General features: G+C 46.2%; 1 protein-coding gene across 1 annotated transcript in view; it reads right to left on the reverse strand.

Annotated features, from left to right (window-relative positions):
* Positions 1 to 17431, reverse strand: part of GNAI3 (G protein subunit alpha i3) — a 38004-nt gene that overhangs the window by 6448 nt on the left and 14125 nt on the right. Inside the window, exons 2-7 of the mRNA XM_045816662.1 lie at positions 13745 to 13787; positions 13488 to 13629; positions 9293 to 9450; positions 7280 to 7408; positions 3339 to 3468; positions 2798 to 2951 (exon numbers count right to left, since the gene is read on the reverse strand). Coding sequence (XP_045672618.1) covers positions 2798 to 2951; positions 3339 to 3468; positions 7280 to 7408; positions 9293 to 9450; positions 13488 to 13629; positions 13745 to 13787 — 756 coding nt within the window. The remainder of the gene's footprint in view (positions 1 to 2797; positions 2952 to 3338; positions 3469 to 7279; positions 7409 to 9292; positions 9451 to 13487; positions 13630 to 13744; positions 13788 to 17431) is intronic.

Below are 17431 nucleotides of genomic sequence, written 5' to 3' on the forward strand. Positions count from 1 at the left end.
TCACTTTTACCTCCCTATTTTCATTTTCTTGAAAATGTATTTTATTAATTATGTTATTACGGTTGTCCCAATTTCCCCCCCTCTGCTCGGTACCCTCTTTCTCTCCAGCAATCCCTGCCCCTTAGTTCATGGGTCGGGCATTTAAGTTCTTAGGCTCCTCCATTTCCCACACTACTCTTAACCTCCCGTCTATTTTGTACCTACCAGTTATGCTTATTCCCTGGATCCTTTCCCCCATTCTCCCCCTTCCCAGCTGAAAACCCTCTAAATGATCTCCATACCTATGATTCTGTTCCTGTTCTGGCTGTTTGCTTAGTTTGTTGTGTGTTTTTTTTTAAGATTCACTTTTTGATAGTTGTAAATTTGTTGTCTTTTCAATGTTCATAGTTTTCATCTTCTTTTTCTTAAATAAGTCCCTTGAGCATTTCATGTAATAATGGCTCAGTGATAATGAACTCCTTTAGCTTTACCTTGTCTGGGAAGCTCTTTATCTGCCCTTCCATTCTAAATGATAGTTTTGCTGGATAGAGTAATATTGGATGTAGGTCCTTGCTGTTCATCCCTTTGAATACTGTGTGCGAGACCCTTCTTGCCTGCAAAGTGTCTTTTGAGAAATCAGCTGATCGTCTTATGAGAACTCCTTTGTAGGTAACTCTGCTTCTCTCATGTTGCTTTTAAGGTTCTCTCTTCATCTTTTTAAAAAATTTCATTCCTAGGTATTTTTTTTAAGTTTGCTTTAAAGATTTTATTTATTTATCTTTAGAGAAAGGGGAAGGGAGAGAGAAAGAGGGAGAGAAACATCCATGCGTGGTTGTCTCTCACAGGCCCCCAACTAGGGACCTGGCCTGCAACCCAGCTCGTGCCCTGACTGGGAAGTGAACCGGCGGCCCCTTGGTTCCCAGGCCGGCCCTCAGCCCACTGAGCCACACCAGCCAGGGCTCTGTCTCTAGCTTTAACCTTTGGCATTTTAACTATCATGTGTCTTGGTGTGGTCCCCTTGGGGTCCAACTTGTTTGGGACTTTCTGTACTTCCTGGACTGCTATGTCTATTTTCTTCACCAAATTAGGGAAGTTTTCTTTCATTATTTTTTCAAGTAAGTTTTCAGTTTCTTTCTCTTCCTTTTCTCCTTCTGCACCCCTATGATTTGGTTGTTGGGACGTTTCAAGTTGTCCCAGAGGTTCCTAAGCATATCCTGGTTTTGTTTTGTTTTTTAATTCTTTTGTCTTCCTGCTGTTCTGATTGAATGTTTTTTTCCTTCCTTTTGTTCCAAATCATTGATTTGATTCTCAGCTTCATCCTTGCCACTGTTGGTTCTTTGCCTGTAGGTTTTTCTTTATTCCATTTAGTGTACCCTTCATTTCTTCCCTTCTGTTTTTGCCATACTCAGTGAGTTCTTTGAGCATCCTGATCGCCTGTGTCTTGAACTCTGCATCTGATGGGTTGGTTGTCTCTGTTTTGTTTAGTTCTTTTCCTGGAGTTTTGTTCTGTTCTTTCATCTGGGCGGTATTTCTTTGTCTCCCCAATTCAGCAGTCTCCCACTGTTTGTTTTTGCGTATGAGGTAGAGCTGCTCTGACTCCCTGTCTCAGAAAAGGCACCTGTAAATTATGTAGGGCAGAGCCTTAGGTAACCACCAGGGCGGGGCAACCTGCTGCACTGCTGCGTAGGACTCAGAGAGGGGACCATGCCATTGCCGGCTTCTGGAGGTTTGCCCGGCACTCGCCCTGTTCCAGTCACTTCACCCACTTCTGTACGTGACTGGCATCTTTCCAGCTGTTGCCCTGGTGAATTCCATAGTGGGTGGGTTTGCTATGTTCTAAGTCTGTGTGGGCCCTTTAAATGGACTCTCCTGAAAATCCGGCAGTTTCTGGCACCGCCCCAACCCCCATTGGTTTCTACAGCCAGAAGTTATGGGGGATCTGTCTTCCTGGCGCTGGAACCCTGGGCTGTGTGGTCTGGTCTGGGGCTTGGATTGCTTGCTCCCAAGATATCCCTCCTGAGATTTATTCATAGTGCATGAGTGTGGGGCTGCCCACACTGCCACTCCCTCTCTGTGCCACACCGTGTCTCCACTCCTGTCCCTGCAACTCTGCCCCTCACACCCGTATGGGTGAATGTGGCTTCTTCAAATCCTTGGTTGTCAGACTTCCACACAGGTCGATTTTCTGACAGTTCTGGTTGTTATTTCTTTGGAGATATAGTTGTTGATTCTCTCCATGGTTGCGCAAGGAGGCAAAGCAGGTCTACCCACGCCTCAACGGAGGCACCTCCACATTTTCATGAGTGCTATTCCCTCTTCCTAAAATGTCTGTTCCCGTCTGCTTGGTGCTTTCTCATTCATCCTCTTACTGTCTCACCCCAAGGGCCACTTGCTCTAGAGAAGAACCACACTGACCCCAGAGAGGCAACCCCTGCTTCTGTTCTTCTGTGAACGGCCATTCAGACTACAGTGAAATTCTTTGTGTGTGTCTCTCCTTCTACGACTAACGTCAGTTTCTCGAGTGCAATGACTGCACCTTGTCCTTGTATTTTCTTGAGTGTGTTTATACCAATTTTTGATTTTTATTTTTCTCCATATTCCTCCAAAAATGAGGACAGAAAAATAAAGCGAACTAGTAAAGTCGTTTATGTCTGGAATAGCACATTAGACTTCATCACACACTTCCGTTGCTGCCAGTACAGTGAACACTCCCCACGAGGACAACAAAAGGAAACGAAATGAACGGCAGCTGCAGGAATGTCACCAAGGTGCCGACCCAAGACGGGCACCCCCGCCAACACCCGCCGTGACCTCTTACCCGTGTACTCTGGGTAGCAGATAGTTAATGGGCTCCTCTTAATTTTTTCCTCAAAAAGATCTTTCTTGTTGAGGAAGAGGATGATTGAAGTGTCTGTAAACCATTTGTTGTTACAAATGCTGTCAAACAGTTTCATGCTTTCATGCATTCGGTTCTAAAAAAGAAATAAAGGATGACAGGTCAGCAACAAAAAGTGAGGGCAGATTAGCTGTTCCCGACCAAACGGACGGCACTGGGGGATGGGGCCAGTCCTCCTGCTCTAGCTCGTGGGGGGCCAGGGGTGGGAAGGGAGACCGGCTGACGAGAGGACTGGGCTCTGCCCACGCGCTCCATGTGCTGCCATGCCTTTCGAGAGCTAACAGGGCATGAATGGGTATTCTCAGACTCTAAACTCACGACCAGGAAAACAATCAAGGATATTAAGAGATATCCATGCACTCTTTGGATTCAAAGAGTGCATGGATGCGCAAAGTTTTCCTGCGAGTTCTTCCCCATGTCCTGGGCGCACCAGACAGGCTTTTTACCCGCAGCTCCAACATACCATCTCCTCATCCTCAGCCAGAACGAGGTCATAATCGCTGAGGGCCACACAGAAGATAATTGCTGTCACTCCCTCAAAACAGTGGATCCACTTTTTTCGTTCTGACCTTTGGCCACCGACATCAAACATCCTGAGTAAGGGGGGGAGAAAGCACAAATTCAGCAAGATCACACACATGCCTCTCTCTCTAACTTGAAATGGTTAGGGAATTCCCCACTATTGCATATTCCAAACCCCATTTGTAACAGAAAGACAAACAAAGAAGCAGATAAAAGGAAATCAAAATAATTATTTGTGGTTAAAACAGAACATGAGAAAATAAAACTTTAGAATAATCAAAATCCTCATTTTAGAGAAATAGTTTAGCCTCCTCTCTAATCAAAGTTTGTATCAGATACCAAGCCAGCAAAATAAGCACTGGAATGGGTTAAAAGAAGGAAAGGAAAAAAGACAGGAAAAATGAGGAGCTGAATAACACAACTGAAGCTAGTAACAGTAGCTGACATTTACTGCGTGTTTACCACGAAGTCAGGCACCACCCTCAACATCTTACGTTGACTTCACCCTCCAAACACTCAGGGAAGCATCCCTGGGCTACAGATGGAGAAGTGCAGGCACTGCCACGTTAAACAACGTGCCCAAGGGTACGGCACCAACAGACAGGGGCTGGGGGTCTGAACCGGCACGGACTCCGACACCCACGCTCCTGTCTGCCACGCCGCAGCCCCTTTCCAGTGGTTCACCTCTTCAGTTACAACAGAGCATGACAAACTGTAAATCCCCCACTTGCATTCTCTTCCATAACTTCTCCCTACTGAGTCCCACCTTATTTTTCTTACTTGTTAAAATTTTTTTTTAAAAAATTGAGGTATAATTGAGATATGTCTTCCTTAAAGAAGAAAACAGCCCTGGCTGGTGTAGCTCAGTGGATTGAGCACGGGCTGTGAACCAAAGGGTCGCTGGTTCGATTCCCAGTCAGGACACATGCCTGGGTTGCAGGCCAGTGGGGGCCATGTGAGAGGCAACCACACATTGATGTTTCTCTCCCTCTCTTTCTCCTTCCCTTCCCCTCTTTCTAAAAATAAATAAATAAAGTATATTTTTAAAAATGGGAAAAAATACAGAAGAAAGTATTTTTGAGATTAGTTATGGAAAAAAGCAAATTGTACTTTATAGTAGGACTCTTAAGAACCCAACATCTAAAAGTAAAACTTAACCAATGTTTCTCAACCCCTACTTAACAATAACAAAGCCTGAAGCGTTCGCACACTGTATGTTCCGTCCCGATCAGTGTTAGTCCACTGCTCCCTTCTGGGTGCTTACTTGATATCCTGAGTCACCTATGAAGTTCTCTCAACAATCTCCTCCTCTACCTCCTATAACACAAGAAGCACCCACACAGCTTTATTTACTGATATATGCATGTTTTCTTTTTTGAGAGAGAAAAGAAAGGAGAGCCAGAGAAACATCAATTTGCTGTTCCACTTATTTATGCATTCAGTGGTTGACTCTCATATGTGCCCTGACCAGGGATCGAACCCGCAACCTTGGTATATAGGGATAATGCTCCAACCGACTGAGCTACCGACCAGGGTGTACCTGCACAGCTCTGTCTCAGCTGGTACAAGGATATGAGAAGGTATGCATTCAAATGGTCAGACATTCCTAAGGTGTATGTTTGATAACAGTGACAAAATGTTTAAAGGTTAAACACTTTGGCAAGGTTAAAACCTTGCCAAGCAGGTTCACTGTATCAGATCTACTGTGACTGAGGGTCTATTTTCAGAGACTCTGCCCCCCGGCAGAGACCAAGAGAAGTTAAGAAGTAGTTGAATATTTTTTGAATGTGTGTTTGAAGAGAAAAGTCATCTTATCATTCTTTCTTTTTTCAGCCACGTGTTTATTTATTTACTAAATTGTTTATGCTATTACAGTTGTCCCTGAGTCATCTTATCTCTTCATGACCCAACTTTTTCTTCTGATTGATCTTGTGCTGTTTTTCAACCTTTGGTCGCGACACCTATAATGACGCAATCACAAGTTGGCCCTAACACAGGGTCGCACTACAGGTTTTAGGAAAGCTAGCATCATATACTTCACCATGGACGTCTTTCAAGAGGAGACACAGTGTGGTACACCAATAATCTCAGTTTTCCTCTGAAAAGTTCATAAAACTGGTCAAACAGTATGAAGTTCCCTAGGTGGGCTTCTAGCACATATTAACATTTACAATATCATTAACTAACAGATTAACTTTTTTTTAAAGATTTTATTTATTTTTAGAGAGGTAAGGGAGAGAGAAAGAGAGAGAGAGAGAAACATCAATGTGCAGTTGCTGGGAGTCATGGCCTGCAACCCAGGCATGTACCCTGACTGGGAATCGAACCTGCGACACTTTGGTTCGCAGCCCACGCTCAATCCACTGAGCTACGCCAGCCAGGGCAGATTAACATTTTATAAACACACCACACAACTGAGAGGCAAGTCAGCAATTACGCAATGCCTTGCACAGAGTGGGTGCTCAGTACATGTCTGAATAACTGGGCACTGGTCCTGCCCAGAGAGGAGGACAAGGAGGAAATGACAGCACTTCGTAATGCAGCACCGTCATGCCAGTGATAAAGTGGGGGCAGCACCTTCATTCTACCTGGCTGTGAGTCCTGCCCTCAGACGACCAGCAGGACTCACCTAATGAGAGATTGATCTATGACAACGTCGACAAGAACGTTTCCCATGCTAAATAAAGGTGGCAACATGTGATTACACATGGATTACTAATCTTAATAATACACAAAGGGACAACACATTCTTATGGTTTTGTGGGCGATAATCCAAGCGGCCCCTGCCACTCTTGGTAAATAAACCCACCAGAACTCCAGAGAAGCAGCTCTTCTGGTCCACAAATACTCGGCTGAACTGCTGTTTCCTGCACCAGGTTTCGATCTGGTTAGGTGTATGAAGATTTCAAGACCTCAGCTGGCATCCAGTAATACCTAAACTCTGTGTGAATCTCACAAATTCTCTGAATCAATTTTTTTTCAGAGAAAAGAAAACTGAGAGCTGAGCTAAAAGTTACATGTGTGCAACAATGCTCACACCACGTTCTGGATACAAGCATAAGGAGGTAGCTAAAAAGAACATCACATGTTGAAGGGGAAAAGTCTGCTTCTAATCTCAAAGGTCCCAAAGGCAGAAAACAGGAACCAAAGATAGCTTTACCATATACAAAAGACTATTATCACAGAGACAAGCTGGAGTCTATTTTAGAATTACTAACGCTGATGAGAAAACCTTTGCTACTAAAACACTAGCATTTCCTCTAAAACCACCTGTTTGTATCATACCGCCTCTACCCCCCGGTCCATCTTTCCCTTCTGCACTGTACTGAGAACTCAGTTTCGCAGGGTGCTGAGCACAGATCCGTCCAAGAGTCAGGGCTGCATGAGCTCCACTCCATGAAAATTAAAGGGGTATGCACTCGGTAAGAAGGGACGGACAGCGGTGAGAAAAGCAGTGCTATTTTAATGCCAAACGGCAGGCCAAAGCCACTTAACTGGCTTTCTGTCCTTCTAGTACTGTTGTTACCCTTCTAAACAACACTCAATACCTGTTTCTGTGGTTGCAACAAAAAAAGCAGCTAAAAAAAAACAAACAAACTAAAAATGAAGTACACTGGTAACCACAGGATTACTTTTACTGACACCTGAGGTACAATTAATTTTGAGTTCAGCTCCTCCGAATGGACAGAAGTATCGACGCTATTTGGGGGAAAAAGAAGGGCTTGGGCCCCCCGGTTAAAGCATTCAAATACTGACTGATGAATAGAGTGAGTTTCTGAACCAAGAAGTCCTGCCCAGAGAAATTTTACCCCGATTAAGAGACACGAACTAACGAGGAGGAATCTGTGTTTGGCACATCCAGTCGGAAGGCTAGCGACTCACTTGAAGTACAGGTCTTTGAAGGTGAAGTGCGTTTCCACGATGCCCGTGGTCTTCACTCTTGTCCGCAGGACATCTTGTTGGGTCGGAATGTAGTTGGTTTGGGATATTCTGTCCAAGTCATTGAGGTAACTAAACAAAACACACAGCAAGTCAACGGGCTAAGCGAGCTCCTTGCCAAAGGCAGACCCTAAACTGAAGTGGCAGGACAGAACGAGGTCTTCGGCACCACAGAGAAAGCAGGAGCACGCGGACCTGGAACAGGACAGTTCAAGTAGGTTCTGTGTACACTCCACAGAAGTGGTTTTAATTCTACCACAATTAAACTGTGAAGGTCAATTAAAAATATGGAAATGTAAGTTAAAAAAAAAAGTTAAAAATATGGAAATACATTATTCTTCTTAAAATTCCTGAAATTTAATACCAATTCAATTGTGCACTGTACAGTACAAAAAGCCAAGCACCAGACCCCTGACATGTGAAGTGAATGGGTCATCTGTATGTTTAAACACGTGGCAGGACGTTAGAGAACGGTGTCCGAGTTACTGATACTAAAAAGAGAAATAGGCTCAACGAGTGTTTCTGGAAGGGATGAGCCAAAAAAACAGATACACGTACATCGCCCCCGGCCCCCGACAGCAGCGTGGTGATGGCCAGAAGGGGGAGAGCACCCAGGAGGAGGGAGGAAGGGAGACAGCTGCAATAGTGTCAATAATAAAAGAAAAAAAAATTTAGTATCTCCTGTTTTAATTTATGAAACTAAAAGTTGTGGTTTTTTAAAAATTTAAGCCAAAAACCACCTGTAAATACCTTCAAAGCAATTTAGTTTGTCAGTGAAATAATGAACAGACTGACTCAAAGCTAAACTAAATCTTCACGACTTCGGGGTTTCTAAAGATTCTTCGGCCTGACCAGTGAAGAACTGGTGGCACCACTGCAAGTGAATCATTAATGAGGGATCGGCCAGGTTTAGATCCACAACTAGGGAAAATAACTTTATAATCACAGTCTTCAGGTGTAGTGGGAATATTCAGAGCTCACTAAATACATGATAAAAAAAAACAATTACAATGTAGCTCTGATGATTACTGGGAGAATTATTTAAGCTACCAATTACATGCAATTAAAAAAATTATTGTAAGATGGGCAAGAATCCTGAATTGCTTCTAAAGTCAAATTTTCTCTTAAAGAATAAGTAAGTTTTTCAAATATCACTTAATTTCTTCTTATAACAATTTAAGCTAGAATGATGGGACAAGTAGGAAAATATAATACTGGAGAAAATACCTTATGTTTGGAAGTGTCTTCATCTAGGAAAGAAATGAACACAGCTAACAAGAGCTCACCAAGCCCCCAAAATGCATGTTAAAAAACCCCCCGACATTCTGAATATAGGTCTTATAAACAAACATGTTGTAAAAGCAGCAAACTAGGATGGCATGATATAGCTTAACAGAAGTATTAATTACAAGTTTTCTAAAACTACATAACACTTAAGAGAATTTCCTTGACAAACAGATGCTTCAAGTTCGTCCTGAGACTCAATATTCTCTTTCTACATGAAGTCTGCTGCCGTGATCTGGCCAAAGATTTCCCAGAGAGATGCACAGTGCAACCCAGCCACAGAGAGCTGGGTGGAAAAAGGCATGCTTCAACTCTGAATTCCCTCCTTGGCTGGCAGTCGGTGCAAAGGCCCGATGCAGAGGAACTTACAAGCTGGAAGGGAACCAGGCCCCCCACGTCAAGAGATGTCTGGCCAGTTTCACTTGCTGATTTAAACCACCACACAGTTACTTCCACTGGGCCGAGACTCCCATTTACATCCTAAGAGGAAATGGTTTTCTCCAAGTCACAGAAAATGACCAAGGGCTCTATGACTAAACTGAACAAGCTTTGAGGAGTCAACAGACTTCGAAGAGCATCTGTCACTTGAGCGCTTCCTTAAGGATGCGCAATGAACTTTCTCTAGAGTCACCAGATTAGTCTTCTATGGTTTCGTAGAGAGAAATTACTTACTATGAGGCAGAATCATTGAGCTGATATTCCCTGGATCTGCAGAAGCAAGCCTGCACCCCGCCGTCTCGCCACAGCCGTTTAATCACACCTGCGAGTTCGGGGGTCATGACCCCCTCTTCGGCACTGCCAGCTAAGACAAACAGCTGTCGGGCATCATCCTTAAGAGAGAGAGACAGACAGAGGATTCTCTGTTTCTTAAAGACTCGACAAGAGTCTCTTTAACACACATGCACCCACACGCACAGCACTGTATGTTACAGTATGTTAACCAAGGCATTAGAGAGACCGTGGCTGGCAGGGCAGTCTGAGGGAATGCACATGAAGTCTCAACCCACGCCCGCCGCCGTCGGAAGTGCAGAGCTGAGCCGAGGAAGGGTTTCACCCCCAGCCCTTCTCCACACACCACCGTCTCCTGCCAAGATCTCTCTGACTGGCCTACACATCTCCATCCTGGCTACTCATAAATTTTGATGGAAAAAACTGGCCTGGGAGACAGACACAAGTAACTCATTTGCATTCTGCTCAAGGAAGCCTCCAATAAAAACAGAATGAAAAGACTAGCACGTAAGAGGCAAAGTCTACCCATGTCAAAGGCAGTGAGACAAGCTTAAGGAAAAAGTGTTCTCTTCTTTCTCCTTCAGGTCAGACAAGGGAATAGGAAGAAGTAAAGACTAAGGCATTTTAGAAGTGTAGGAGTCGGGGGGGGTGGAATAAATCCCTCAGGGAAAGCTCAGTCTCTAGACTTTCCCTGGAGAAATAATAGCCCTCTAAATAAGATGGGGGGTGGGGTGGGGGTGGGTAAAGGCAGCATGAGGAAAAGAAAGTCCCAAGGAGAGTTTGACTGGGACGTCGAGAACCACAGACCTGGCTCCGTAAGTGCTTGCAGACCCGGCACACGGGACGGGGAGAAAGGGCCGCAAGGGGCCATGAGAACTGGGCCTGTGCTGCTTTACTCCTCTCAGCCCTAAATGTCAGCTGGTAGAAAAAGGAACACCAGTCTCAGGGGATGACTCCCCACTCAAACCTAACACTGCTCCGCCTCAGGAGATTTCCAAATGACTATGCAAATGCAGATACTAAAAAAAAAGAGCATATTCGGGATAAAGAAACAGTAAAGGGTGAAGACACCCCTCAGTTGTGTCACACACGAGCAGTCCGCAAGACAAAGCAGCAGCAGAAAGCGTTTCAGAGGCAGGTGCAATCCCAACCACAAAACCCTAAGACCGTGCATCTACATAAGCCAAGCCAAGCAGAACAGAACCAACCTGAGCGCGCTCCAAGTGCTTCTGCCAAACTCGGGGTCTTCGGCCTCAAGGGTGTTTGCCAAGTAACCTTCCTCCCGCCCTTGCCTGCACCCTTGGCTGCACTTTTTTAGGCCTAACCCTGTCTAAGGAACTTTCCCTAACACCTGCATTCCCTTCCTCTCTTTCCAAAGACAAAAATTTAATATAAAGGAATGAATGACTGAGAAAAGCTGAAAAATGACATAAACTGGCAAACACTCAACAGCGAGCAAGCCCTTCTATGAACATGGTATACCGCGTTATTTACCATTTGAAGACTTTCTGAAATCTGACCTATACTCATGCAAATATTCAAAAACCTCAATAAGCATCACTTTTTAATATAATTCTGATTCCAATTTTAGAAACTTTAAAATAGAGAGCGTGCTACTGCTACCGAATTTTGTTGTCTTGACTATACTCTGTAGACTCTGTTTTAGGAGGAAGCACTTTCCCCTTACCACTTTAGCTCTTCCACCGGCCAACCCTGCTTCCCCACGGCACTCCTCAGGGGTCTGTAAAGAGGCCCCGCTGTGCAGTGAACTCCACACAGGCCTCACCCTCAGCAGACACGAGTGAGCAGCCTGTCCCACCCCAGCTCTACTCCCTCCCACTCACCCTCTGACCAACCACAAACAGCTAGAGAAGGATAAGAGAGGAGACATAAATTCTCACGTATAAAAAAGAGAAATTTCAGGAAACGATGTATAGACTCACAGATTAGTATGGGTAGATGCTGGAAAACTAGATGATTCAGGACACCTGAGAGGAGTTAATAATGTCAACTGTATCTGGTGACACAGAAGTGTTAGGACCCAAAGATGACAAATTTGATAAACTAAAGAAATGAAAGGAGAAGGGGTCATATGGTCTATATGTTCAGCTCCCCACCCCACCCCACCCCAAATTCTTATGTTGGAATCCTAGTTACCCAATGGGATGGTGTTAGGAGGTGGGGCCTTGGGGGCGGTGCTTAGGGCATGAAGGTGGAGCCCCCTGGATGAGATTCCTGCCTTTGTAACAGAGATCCCGGAGAGATGCCTTCCCCTTCTACCCCGTGAACACAGCCCAGATGTCTGCAACCCAGGAGAGGGCCCTCATCCAACCATGCTGGCGCCCTGACCTTGGACCGCCAGCCTCCGGAGTGTGAGAAGTTCCTGTTGAAAATACGCTATGGAGTCTGCAGTGCTATGTTACTGCAGCACAGACTAAGACAGAAACTGTCACCTGCATCCGGTGAGAAGGGACTGCCAGGACCCAGAGATTAGTAAAAACCGCATTGATAATGGAAAGAATGAAAGGAGGGATGATCGAGAGATATGAAGAACAAGGGGTGAAAATAAAAAAGAAACTAAAAGAAGTAACTGAGATGGAGAAAAATCCAATGAAGAGAATAAATACAGTTATTACTGACCAATTAGCAGGCTCAGCAAATACAGGGTGGGACAAAAGTTTACAGTTGTTCTCATGGAAAGCAATACATAATTAACAAATAACAATACAAGAATAAACTGTTTCATGTACTTACAACTATAAACCTACGTTTGCCCCATCCTGTACAACAGAGAGGTTAGGTGATGGGAAGAGATGAGAAAGGGGAGAGAGAAAATAAACACGGGAAAGAGCTAGTAGGCAGAGAAGAAAAGGGAAAGCAGAAGGCGAGAGAAGAAATAGAAAGAAGGCAAAAATAAACTTCAGCTTTCACATTTTCCCTGCTCGGAGGCTCAGATAAATAAAGTCTCTGATTTCTGTGACGCGATACCTTTCCACAAACACGCAGGAGCTGTGCCACACCCACCCCTTCCCTCCCCCTTTGCCACCTTCGCCCATCACTTCACAGCCCTCCCTCGAGCTCCTCTCTTCCCTCAGCCACTTCTAAGGCATCTGCATCCAGGACTGCCCAGTTCCACCCACCCTTGCATTATCTTTCCCTTCAACAATCCCCCTACTTGTTATCGATGCTAATTTGCGTTCAATGAGTTGGGAGCCACTGAGAAGAGTCCCTAAGCTCCTTCACAGACACAGACACAGGCTCTGCCTTCTCAGGTAGCCTCCCAAGTCACTTCCTTTTGTTGTCATAGCAACCAGGTATGACACTCTGAACACGGCTGATGACTCTGCTAGTTCTAGAACATCCTACTATACATTCTCAGCCTTCTCTTGGAATTCAGCTGACGATGACATATAAGATCCACTGTCCTCATTGGCCCTCTCCCCACTGTGTCCAACATCCTGGCTTACCAACTAGACCTTCAGACAGCTAAGTACATTATAACTAATCCACAGGACTTCGGACTGCCTGCCGTGCACAAAGATGATACGAGGAAAAAGGACTCATGCACACCGACAACACTGTGGTGACTGCCGGGGGGAGGAGGGTGGAGGGGGACTAAATGAAATAAAAAATTAAAAAAGAAAAAGAATGACACCAGGACATGGCAGAACCCAATTCTATAGGCCACAGTACAACGTGGTGCAGAGACCCAGGATTCCTGAGCACCTGAGAGTTGCCTCTAAAATTCAGACTTGGAGTTCATGTCCTTCCCAAGCATATTCTGGGAGACCGGTATTGGCCTTCAACGCCCACACCTCCGCCAGCAGAGCCACACACCACGGCAACCGCTTTCAGGCCACACCCACGTACTGCCCTGTGCCACGACAAGTGAAGGCAGCAGTGCTGCGGGGGGGGGGGGCGGGGGGCGCGCGAGGAAGGGACAGCGACCACAGAGACCTCCGCGTATCCACAGACCCCACTTCCTCGACTCTTCTGGCCAGCGCTTCTCAGATGAGCACAGAGCACTCTGCTACACTTCACCCTGTTGCTTAAATTCATTTCCCTAAAACAGGAAGCAAATTTTGCTTAACTGCATGTACTAAAGAGAGCAAGCGAAGAGGAAATGAGAAACACTCACTGCTCTGGAAGCTTCCCCAAAGTCAATCTTCAGCCGCCCCATGGCTCTTATGATGGCAATGATGGACTGTATGGTGTTGCTGTAGACAACGACTTTATACTGTTTACATTCCTCCTCCGAGTAGCCGTCCTCGTGAATGATTCTTTGAAGAGAAGAAAACCACAGACCGTTACCGTGGACCTGAAATGAAGAGAGACTACGGACTTGCACGCAGAATGAGGAAATGCAGCCTTACAAAAGGCCATGTTTCAACTTACTTCATCTGTTTCACAATGGTGCTTTTGCCAGATTCCCCAGCACCTGAAAAGAGAAGAAAAGCAGACTTTGAATCCGTCTGCAATCAAACAGAAAAGCTTGACATCAACGTGAGTGATAATTCCAGATTAATGGAGACCACAGGTCCTGGGAAAACTCTGGCGAGGCGTTCTGCCTATCGGCAACCAAGCACGCTTCCCTGGCAGTGTGCCGGGCCTCTACACGCCGCGTGGATCACGCAGGCATTCTCCAGGTGAGCACCCACCGTACTCACGTCTAGGCACGCATCCTCCACATGAAACAGGACACGCACACTGAACACAGGCAAAAATGAAGGGATTTATTTTTGGCCCATTCGCTTTAATTTCTCTGTCATCGCTCACAGGCCTGAGAACGTTCCCAGAACAATGCTCTCAGCCATGGGACTCGAGAGCTCACCGCTGGAGCAGAGGAGGCAGTGTCCCCGGCACTCGTGCACGCTCCACGCCCCCACCCCACCCCACCCCACCCCACCGGCCCCTCCGCGGCAGCCAGACCACGTAAGGACCACTCCTCGACGGTTCACCTGCATCACCGCAGCCAGTTCCTTCTCCCACCTTCCCAGGTGCCCGTTTCACACCTCCACCCCTCTCAAACGTAACAGGCCCTTCCCCACTTCCGACTATCAGCTGATGGCCCTGCTCTCTGTTATTGGAAAAATTACAGCACTTAAAAAAAAACTCTCCATTTTCCCATAACCAAGCCCACCATTCATTCCATCTGTACCTCCGAGAATATTCTCTGCCTTCATCAATGGATGAAGCGTCTCTGCCAACATCTAAGACTGATGTCTTCAACCATGCCCTCGCCCATCCACCTGGTTTGACCTACGCAAGGTCTCGGCAGCTACACTCACCCTCCGTCACGCAGACAGCATCGCGTTTTCTCTTCCTGCTGGTCACTCTCATCAGTGTACACACTCACTGTGCTGTCTTCCATCTCACAGTCAGCTCACGCACACCCCACTCCCGCCTTCCCTGACTCCGCGCTCCTTCCCCCAGCTACCACCCCACCGTCTCTTCCTCTCTACGGCAAACCCCGAGTCCTCATACTCATGCCCCCCAATTCTGTGCCTCCGACTCTCTACGCAACCCGCTCCAGGCAGGTGTTCACACCCAGCCACTCAGCTGAAACCCCCTTCCAAAGGTCTCCGACAGTTTCCATCTTCACAAAGCCAACGGCCAAGCCTCAGCCCTCCTCTTACTCAATCTCTTACAGAGTCTGTCCGAGGTGATGACTTCTCCCCCTGAAACGCCTCCTTCACTGGAGGCTCGTAGAGCCACGTTCTCCTGGGTGGACTCCTACCCCCTATTTCTCGGTCTCCCCCCTCCTGGCTCTGAATTCTAAAGGTTGTATGACTTCCTCAGCCCTTTTCCCAATCTCCATTCATTCTCTGGGTCATCCCATCTAGTCTCCTGGTTTTAAACACCATTCATAATCTGATAATGCTAGCTAACACCTAGTGACTACCGAATGCCAGACCCTGTTATAAACACTTTGTCTGCATTAATCCAATTAATCCTCAACACTGGCCCTGTGTGGTAGATATTATCATCCCCAGTTTGCAGATGAGGCAAAGAGGGCAGAGGATGTTGAGTTAACTTGCCCACAATACGGTCGGTAAGTGGCAGAGCCACAGACCTGCCTTCACACAGTCCGGCGCTGAAGCTGTTGCACACTGCCCCTGCGCTGACGACTTCCAAATGCAGACCTCTGATGCCGGCCCCTACCCTGGGCTCCACACTCAGACAGCTAAAGCATGGGGCGGACACAGGCCTACCTCCTTAGACTTCTGCTGGACATCTCAAACTTAAAACACCCACCACTGAGTGACCGCTCCCCCTCCTGCTCCACCTTGCCTCGGGGTCCCAGTAACTAACCAACAGATGAAATGTGCATGCCAGTACCAATGTGTATGTTAAATATCAGCACCGTTCACTTTTTTAAATAAATAAATATTTATTTATTTTAAATAAATAAATATATGGTTCTAACATTTCTTCTCACACCACATGGGTCAGCATAAGCACAATGGAAACCACAGGTTCCCGCTGCAAAACCTTCCTAAATGCGCCAGTGCTGCAAGTCGGTAAAACGTAAATCAGATCCTGTCGCTGCTCCGCCCCCAATTCTCCCCAGTTCTCCCGCGGCCTCCGACCACACCGCGCTCCGCAGCCTGCCCACCTCTTCCCCCTGGACTCCCTCCCCGTTTGCTCTCTCGGCCCGTCAGACCAGCTCTCCTGCTCTTCCTCCGACGCACCAGACTGGTTCTCGGTGAGCCTGAGCCTGACTCACGGTCTCTGCTGCGCTATTCCCTCTGCCTGGAGCGAGGTTTTACAGAATGTTCTTTTTCCTCCAGAACAGCCCTCCCTGACCAATCTACCTAAAACCCCACCCCGTCACCCTCTCTCCCCTCACTGTTATATTTTTCTCCAGGCACTTGTCACTTCTTCGTATTACAGATTTGTTCATTTCCCGTCTCCTCCACTAAAATATAAGCTCCACGAAGGTCTATACAGCCCTGTACTCCCAGGGCCTAAAACTGGGCCTCACATAAATCGGCCTGCAAATAAACATGGATGAACAGATAAACGACTAATGCTTAGTATGCATGATCCTTTACTAAATATTTCTCAATTCTATCAACCAAAAATGTTAAAATAAAGATCAAATAACTTAGAAATTCTAGACATCTATAGACATCTACATTTTTACAGATTCAAAAGGGACACTTCCCTATGACTTTATCTCTGTTCTCAGCACCTAACCAAGAACCAGGACTCGCACTAAAACAGCGCACAGAGAACTTGCTGATGACACTGTTGGAAAGAAGAGATTTCCCCCATGCAGATCTAAAAACAAAACCAACCAACCAACCAAACCCCCTAATGATGCAACTTCGACTCTAGGGAAGAAAATACCAAAGTATACCACTTGTATTTTAAATAGTTTAAAATGGAATTACTAAATTATTCCATGTTAGCAATGGCAACTAAATTAACTAGGAAAAGTAGAGATTAATGTAGTAATCTGCACCATTCATTATTAAAAACAGCCTTTCTACCAATTATGTTGGATTATTTTGAATGAAATAATCAATAGCTCAATCTCAGAGTCCATTTCCATCCACCTCATTAAGTTCTACCCTATGAAGACGCTGATTAAAAAACACATATGCAAATACGTCGCTCTACTCTGTCTTCCCAAAGCTCCCTGATCAAATGTCAGTCTGTCCTTCCCCTTCATTATGGCACTGTATGTTTACATACGCTTTTTCACCCAAGCTTTTATTGGATACCCAGTCCCATCTCTCAGAGAAGGCGCCCCTTCCTGACCGCAGCACTGAGCAGGGTCTGTGTCGGTGGTGCGCCCGGCATTTTACACGAACAAAGACGGAATCATTTTGTACCAACAGCGCTGGACCCACTCGGCTCCCAGGCCACCGTGAAAAGCGCCACCTCCCTCCCCTTTCTTGCGAGCACGAAATCTAAGAGCCACCTGGAGCCCTCTGGCTCTTCTCCCCTTACGTGACGCTGTAACACAATCTTCCCCCCCTTGCGCATTTCTCAAATTAATCCTTTCTGCTGCTCACACATCTGACCCCGACACCGCACCTACCGCATGCCGCCGCTGCTGCACCTCTCCCCACC

Source organism: Phyllostomus hastatus, unplaced genomic scaffold (genome assembly GCF_019186645.2).
Source record: "Phyllostomus hastatus isolate PE091 unplaced genomic scaffold, TTU_PhHast_1.1 phas_scaffold_216, whole genome shotgun sequence".
Taxonomy (NCBI): Eukaryota; Metazoa; Chordata; class Mammalia; order Chiroptera; family Phyllostomidae; genus Phyllostomus; species Phyllostomus hastatus.